The sequence below is a fragment of the Equus quagga genome, unplaced genomic scaffold (genome assembly GCF_021613505.1).
Source record: "Equus quagga isolate Etosha38 unplaced genomic scaffold, UCLA_HA_Equagga_1.0 220_RagTag, whole genome shotgun sequence".
NCBI lineage: Eukaryota > Metazoa > Chordata > Mammalia > Perissodactyla > Equidae > Equus > Equus quagga.
The window spans coordinates 5,073,988-5,082,105 of NW_025799647.1; the positions used below are offsets into that span (position 1 = coordinate 5,073,988).

Consider the following 8,118-nt stretch of genomic DNA (forward strand, 5'->3'; position numbering starts at 1 on the left):
AACTTGTTTCACACTACCTTGGGCTATTATGAGAAGGTAACTCCTGCCCCAGCTTTTGTTTGTTTAGAGAAAGAATCATTTTATACGTGACCCCAGAGTTTAGCTTGTATTTTGCTGGAATATTCAGGCGGATTTTCACTTGAACATTTAAGCCAAGCCTTGGGAATCTGGGTACACTGGAAGACACTAGTCTGGTTTCTGTATTAAAAAAGGGAAAAAAGTTTACCCAGATCTTCTCCCCTTAAATTGCTGGTAATTCAAAGCAGGAATCTCATCTGAGAATTGAACAAGATAAGGTTAGATAAATTTCACCTGGTACCAACAGCTTGCTTAGTTAAAGACCAACATAGATAAAACAGTAAGGAGGGAAAATTGAAAACTCCAAGACAGTAATTTTGAGATCAAGTTCAGCTTTACTTTAAATTTGTATTTATGCATGTATTTGCAAAAAGAATGCCTGTCCTTAACATTACTGCAATATTTTTAGTCTTAAAGTAGTACATAAAAATAAACAATTCAAGCTTCTATATATTTTATTGTTACCAAGCTCCCACAGAGCACGTGAGCAAACTTCAAGTTTCCCATCTCAAATAAATCTCTATGCACTAACTAAGCTAACCAAAAATGCTCGTCAGCAAACACGCAAAATGCATTAAAGAGAAACCTCGAATAATGTTTTTAAAAATCAAACTTTAGAATTAACCTTTTATAATTAAACTAAGTTGTTGCACCTTTCCTTTCGTATGCATAACACCGGGCTAAAGACTTCCAACAACAGATCTCATACTTGGCACAAGGACTTTTCAAAGAAGAACCAAAAACAAAAGATAAAAAAATAGAGAAAGGAAAAGAGGTTTTACGCTGACTCGAGTGCAAGCTTAGTCCACCTCCTCGATAGTCGGTCCCCCGGAGGCTCCAGAACCGCCGCCGCCGCCAGGGCCGCCTTGGTAAAGTTTGCTGATGATGGGGTTGCACACTCTTTCAAGCTCTTTCTGCTTGTGTTCATACTCATCTTTCTCTGCCATCTGGTTTCGGTCGAGCCAGTTGATCACCTCCTGACACTTGTCGAGGATCTTGTTTTTGTCCTGGTCGCTAATCTTGCCCCTCAGTTTCTCGTCTTCCACCGTCTGCTTGATGTTGTAGGTATAGGACTCCACGGCGTTTTTGGCCGCGACCCGGTCGCGATTGGCCTCATCTTCCGACTTGTACCGCTCCGCCTCCTGCACCATCCGGTCAATGTCGTCCTTGCTCAGACGACCCTTATCGTTGGTGATGGTGATTTTGTTTTCTTTACCGGTGCTCTTGTCGGCGGCGGTGACGTTGAGGATGCCGTTGGCGTCGATGTCGAAGGTGACCTCGATCTGGGGGACGCCGCGGGGCGCCGGGGGAATCCCGGTCAGGTCGAACTTGCCCAGCAGGTTATTGTCCTTGGTCATGGCCCGTTCGCCCTCGTACACCTGCACCAGCACGCTGCTCTGGTTGTCTGAGTAGGTGGTGAAGGTCTGCGTCTGCTTGGTGGGGATCGTGGTGTTCCTCTTGATGAGTGGGGTCATGACGCCGCCAGCCGTCTCGATGCCCAGGGACAACGGGGTCACGTCGAGTAGCAGCAGGTCCTGCACGTTCTCTGACTTGTCCCCGATGAGGATGGCTGCCTGTACCGCGGCTCCGTAGGCCACCGCCTCGTCGGGGTTGATGCTCTTGTTCAGCTCCTTGCCATTGAAGAAATCCTGCAGCAGCTTCTGAATCTTGGGGATGCGGGTAGAGCCGCCCACCAGCACGATCTCCTGGATCTGGCCCTTGTCCAGCTTGGCGTCGCGCAGCGCCTTCTCCACCGGCTCCAGGGTCCCGCGGAACAGGTCGGCGTTGAGCTCCTCGAAGCGGGCGCGGGTGATGGACGTGTAGAAGTCCACGCCCTCGTAGAGCGAGTCGATCTCGATGCTCGCCTGCGTGGACGAGCTCAGGGTGCGCTTGGCGCGCTCGCAGGCCGTGCGCAGCCGCCGCACCGCGCGCTTGTTGGGCGCGATGTCCTTCTTGTGCTTGCGCTTGAACTCCTCCGCCAGATGGCTCACCATGCGGTTGTCAAAGTCCTCGCCGCCCAGGTGGGTGTCGCCGGCCGTGGACTTCACCTCGAAGATGCCGTCCTCGATGGTCAGGATGGACACGTCGAAGGTGCCGCCGCCCAGGTCAAAGATGAGCACGTTCTTCTCGCCGCCCGTGCAGCCCTTCTTGTCCAGGCCGTAGGCGATGGCCGCCGCCGTGGGCTCGTTGATGATGCGCAGCACGTTGAGGCCGGTGATGGTGCCCGCGTCCTTGGTGGCCTGGCGCTGCGAGTCGTTGAAATAGGCCGGGACGGTGATGACCGCGCTCTGCACTTTGCCCCCCAGGTAGGCTTCGGCGATCTCCTTCATCTTAGTGAGGACCATGGAGGAGATCTCCTCCGGGAAGAAGGTCTTGATCTCTCCCTTGTACTCCACCTGCACTTTGGGCTTCCCGCCCTCGCTCACCACCCGGAACGGCCAGTGTTTCATGTCCGATTGCACCGTGGCGTCCTCGAACTTGCGTCCGATCAGTCTCTTGGCGTCAAAGATGGTGTTGGTGGGGTTCATGGCCACCTGGTTCTTGGCGGCGTCGCCGATGAGGCGCTCGGTGTCGGTGAAGGCCACGTAGCTGGGGGTGGTCCGGTTGCCCTGGTCGTTGGCGATGATCTCCACCTTGCCATGTTGGAAGACCCCCACGCACGAGTAGGTGGTGCCCAGGTCGATGCCGATGGCTGGGCCGCGGGCAGACATCCTGACGGAAAGACAGGCAAGCGACGTTAGGCGAGAGCACCCGGCAGAGAAAGTCCCCGGCGTCAACCAACGGTCGCTTCGCGCCACACGCCGCGAGCGCAACCAGCGTCTCCCGCTCCCTTCACTCGGCTCCTCGCTCTTATAGCCGCCTCCCTGCCGCCTTCTGGAAACGCCCGGAGCCAATCGGCTCCCAGGACCGCCCGCCCCAGGCTTGCCTGGGTCGGAGTGACCCGTCCCTGGCCCAACAGATTTCCAGTTGGGTGAGGGGCGGGACCCCGGCCCCCGCGGGGAGGCGAGGGGCGGCCGTTATGCAAATGAGGCCCCTCCCACGTCTCCCAGCAGCCCGGGCCGCCGGCAGCTTGGGGGCGTTAGGCTCGCGCTCCCCCCGGGCCAGGTGTAAGGTTTTTAGCGATCTTTGTCTTTCCTAGGGTGGGATTCGTCGACGTTCACAGGATTGGCAGGGAGCGCGACCAATGAGCAGCGCGGACTCCCAATTGGGTGGGGAAGGAAAGATTGGGGCGTGGCCGGGGAGGTGCGAGAGGGGAGCTGCGTGGGCTGTTCGCTGGCTCCTGGAGTCCTAAGGCTGGTCGGGCCCGGTGTCCCGACTCCAGTAGGGCGCAGGGGAGGGCGAATTCGTTCGCACTTGGTGCGCTGAACAAATTGGGCCGAGCCGGCTCTTTCCTTCCGCGCGCGCCCTTTAAACTCAGGGGCCGGGGCGTTGGCGCGGCCTGGGCGTGAAGGCGGCTCCCCCGCGCGGGGACGGAAGGCTGACTCGGCCGAGTCCGGGCCGGCCGTCGGCCCCTGGAGCCTGCCGTCGCGTGCCCCGCGGCCTGGGGGCGGGCGTGGCTGCGCGGGCCGCCCGGCGCCGCCGGTCCCTGCCTCGCTCCCGCGCTGCCTGCGTGCCCTGCCGCCTTAAGCCCCCGAGTTCGCGTCCCTGTTCTCTCCGCCGCTCCCCTGACCTTCACTTTCAGCGCTTCACGGGAAAATCTGTAGATTAATCCAAACCCGCGCGTCGAGGCCCCGTAAGATAACCCCGCCTCGCTCCCCGCACGATGCTCAGTCCCCGGCGCACGCCGCGCGGCCGTGTGTACGACCGGCTCCCGTCTGCGACTGAGCTCAGCTGAAGGAGATTATTTTCTTTAGCTATACTGGAGTGACAGTAGGAGCATAATCCCTCAGAGAAGGTGGAAAAGGAGCGCGCGTCGTTCCGTCCTGTTTAAGGGGACTCAGAACAGTCTGGAGGTGCTGCCTGGTCGCAGGTGACAGGAGGTGGAAGCGAGTCCTACGGAAGGCTCCGGAAGGAAGGCGACAAGAAAATCGCAGCAGGAACAGTGATGACGCTTCACGTTGTAGGGGAAGCTCCCAGGTGCCTACTCTGTGAAAGTGAAAAGGCTGAGGTAGCCATAATTCGAGGGAGGTGCTGAAAGAACGGGGCTGTGGGCACACCAAGGAGGGGCACATCCAGAGGGGACAGTGTGTTGGCGAGGGCTTCCTGGAGGAGGTGACGTGCCTGAGCCAGGCTCTGGAGCTGGCCAGCTGAGAGGAGAGCAGAGGCGTTCTTCGTGTGGGTTGTAGCAAGGGCAGAGATGGGACAGTGCGCGGGGCAACTGCGAGTTCCACACAGGTTGGCGCCACGAGAGGGGAGCGACTCGAGAAACAAGGAGCCTCTTCAGGGGGGCGGGGCCTTCCGTGCCGGCCTTTTTCCTGAGGCTGTGGGAGGGGACACCGTCCTGGGAAGCAGGCTGGTAATATAGGGCCTGAATCAACGTTGTGTGAAACTGGTGGAGAACGTTTCTGCCTGAGAAACACAAAAGTTACCTGTGACCAAAAAGTAATGTTGACAGAATCCCATAAAGTCAGTCAACGAACATTTAAGTTTATTTTATCTAGTTCTATATGTAATTTACAATCTTTAAAAAACACATTTGCTATTAATTTTTTAATCTCATTGGTTAAATAGTACAATTGGTAGCTACGATTCCCATCTCTTTTCCCATGAAAGAAGTTAGGGAAATTTTGAACTACAAAACCTTTTAAAGAATGTATTAGGAAAACAAAGATAAAATGTTTCCATTGAAGCTACCTTGAATTATGAGTACATATCTCTTGATTTGCTTCTTGGCAATTCTTGTCTTTTATGTAGTTAAAAAAAAGAGAGGGACTTAGTGAGCTGGAGAGCAATCCAAGTTCTTTGCAGAACTGATGATATGAATGTGATTTAGAGACGGGGGCCCAGCTCCAACTGAAGGCAGAAGGAACTGGGAGAAACACAGCCTCTTCAGATCTGGCATTCAGACAGCCCTCACACACTTAGCTCGAGTAAAGCCAGACTGCAAAAAGGCAGACGTGCCAGTCCTCACACACAAACTAAAATGAGAGCTTCGCAAGGGACAGGTTCTTTTTCAAGGTAGCTATGTACTATCTCTATGCACAGTTATTGCAAGCAAATCTTGCAATCTAACCACCACGTTCATCTTTAACACAGTTTTCTGAAACCACAGTAGCAATTTTATGTACATTTTCATTAGCTATATTTATTTTTTCTGCTGTATCTTTTCACCTAGTAAACTAATATTTCCTAAGTTTCATACTTTAAATGGCATTCTGAGCTTTTCCCCCAAAAGACACAGGATTTGCATTTTGATTTTGTATGAAATAAATTTTTGCATTCCAAGAACATGATCATATACTCACCACTCTTGGAATTTTTACATTGTTCCATATTTATATTGATTTTTAAAAAATCTTGATCTACTGACTTTGATGAGTGTGGCTCAGAATTCATTAAAAACATAGCCTATTAAAAATGATCAAATTAGCAAATTTATGGTCAAATAATATTCATCAGTGCCAGCTATGGTGCAGCAAAACAGGTAAACCCTGCTGGTGGGAATGTCAATTAGTACAGTCTTTCTGGAGGGCAGTGTGACTATTTTTTCTTTACTTTAAAGATGCTCATACCCTTCATTTAGCATTACTTGTTGTAGGATGCATCCTAAGGAAATAATAAAATAGGCAGGTAGTATTATTTATGATAACAGCATTCAAAAGGAAATGGCTTAAATATCTGACAATAAGAAAATGATTACATAAACTGTAGTACATCCATATGATGAATTATTATGTAGACATAAAAATTGCTTACAAGAATTGTAATGACACAGGAAAAAGTTGTTGATTTAAGTGGAAAAATAAGACACAAAGCTTTTGTGTCTTCTTATCCTATGTACAGGATAATCATGTATATGAAAACTGCACCAAAATTGGTTATCTCTAGATGGTAGGATTATCAGTAATTTTTCTCAATTTCCTTATTATACTTTACAATTGATTTTTAAAACTTCACTATTAACATTTCATTGAAACAAAGTTCACTAATCCTACTACTTACTTAGAAATTATTACTGATTTTCAAAGAGTGAAATCTGTTTGGCAGATTATACATACTAGGGTGTTTCAAAGTATTTTTAAAATCCACTGACTGAGGTTCCACACAGTCTGGAAAAAAACAAGAGCTTTAACTTCTGTCAAACCCTCTCTAATTTATCCCCGGCACCCAGAAGAGTGCCTGGAACACAGTAGGGAGTCACTTGCTCAATGTTTGTTAAAAATGACCAAAGGTACATTATTTGACCAAAAAATGTGAAATAATAACTTCATTTTTTCTCTGTATAAGAAGAAGTTTCTCTGCCTACCTTGTATGTTTCTGTACTAAATAATACTGCAGAGATCAAAAGTTGAAACTAATTCCCATTGGAAAATATTTGTACTAAAGATAGAAAGATGCCTGGGATGCGGTCTAAAAGTCTGCGTGGGTAGTCAGGCCTACCCTAGGGAGACTAACTGAGCAAGAATAAATTTTTCTGGAATTACTAGGAAAAAATATTTATGGATTTTCTGGAACCCTCTCAATCTCTACTCAGGGACAACCGTCAAAAAGTTTGTGAGGGGCTGGCCTGGTGGCCTTGTGGTTAAGTTCACACACTCTACTTCACGGGCCAGGTTTACCGGTTCAGATCCTGGCGTGGACTTACATTACACACGGCTTACCAAGCCATGCTGTGGCGGCATCCCACATATAAAGCAGAGGAAGATGGGCACAGCTGTTAGCTCAGGGCTAATCTTCCTCAAAAAGAAGGTTCTGGGTTGTTTTGAGGAGGTAATGTTGGCCTGAAGAGAAGGTAGAGTGAGTAGCAGCTTATAATTTGAGGACCTATGAGCAAACTGAAGTCAAACTAGTTATTATATTTAAGATCTCTATAAATACTGCCATTTTATAATTCTTTGGAAGTACCTGTCCCAAAATATTTCTCCAGTCACCTGTCACTATAGGAAAAATTTCACCATTTGTTTCGAGTCTTGAAAAACTCAGTCTTTAAAAGTTACAATTAAACTGTAGATACAGAGTAGTGTTGGGTAGGACACTGCCAGGTCTGGCATGGAAGGCTGTGAGACCCAAACCTGGACGAGAGGCCATCCTAGAAGAGAGGTGAATCTGTGACAAATTGTACCTATTTCAGTTTTGTAGAGAATGCTAACTTCGAGGATAGACTCTCGTGGAATCTGAAACAATCTGAAAGAAGTGAGGCTGTTGTCTTACACAAGGAGAATCAGATTCAATATGCCATTATTGTCAATACTTATGAAATTCTTATGAAATTCTGGCAATCATCTTTCAAGACAGCCCTCAAATGAAGAGAATACTCATTGCTGATCACTTGGAGGAAAAAAACACAACTTAAACTCTTAAACTGAAAATAAACAAGATGAATTATACTGGTAAGGAAGTTATTTCTCTGAATAAATTGTTTGTTAGCTGCTCAGGAACACTATAATTATATCTGTACTTTATTATTTTGGTATTAGAGAAGGGAGGGAGTTGAGGATAAATTCTCAAATAACTTTTTAATATAGCCAGGTTGAAAAAGTACAGTGTAAATAAAATATACAGACAGTTTAACTTCTGAACATAGAGAAGGAAATTTTATTAGGTAAAAGCAATGGATTATAAAATGTAACAAAAATTCTCTATGTAACCCAATAACTCCATTTTTTACTAATATACAGAAAATAATCACATTATAGAATGCATTTATATCACTCAATTATTGTAATTTATTACATTTGTAGTTTAGTACAGTCAAAATTTAAGCCATATTTCTTTTGTAAATCGAATTCCACCACCAGTCAATCAAAAATTATGTGTTGAGTCTCTACTATATTATCTGGAACCTTTAATTATTGATAATATTCTTTTATCTTTTCTGTTTCCTATTTGTTAGAAGTCTGCAGTCCTATAGGCTTCCTCATGCTTCCAAAAGAAATTACC

At 47.7% G+C, this 8,118-nt stretch overlaps 1 protein-coding gene and 1 non-coding gene across 2 annotated transcripts; one reads left to right on the forward strand and one right to left on the reverse strand.

The window, feature by feature from the left end:
• Window positions 1-393: 393 nt before the first annotated feature.
• LOC124233774 (heat shock-related 70 kDa protein 2) lies at window positions 394-3,066 on the reverse strand. Its single transcript, XM_046650974.1, has one exon. The coding sequence runs from the start codon at window positions 2,787-2,789 to the stop codon at window positions 879-881; it is 1,911 nt and encodes a 636-aa protein (XP_046506930.1). The 5' UTR covers window positions 2,790-3,066; the 3' UTR covers window positions 394-878.
• Window positions 3,067-7,440: 4,374 nt separating this feature from the next.
• Window positions 7,441-7,509, forward strand: LOC124233779 (small nucleolar RNA SNORD2). Its single transcript, XR_006887141.1, has one exon. It is a non-coding gene; the product is annotated as a small nucleolar RNA SNORD2 (small nucleolar RNA).
• Window positions 7,510-8,118: the final 609 nt, after the last annotated feature.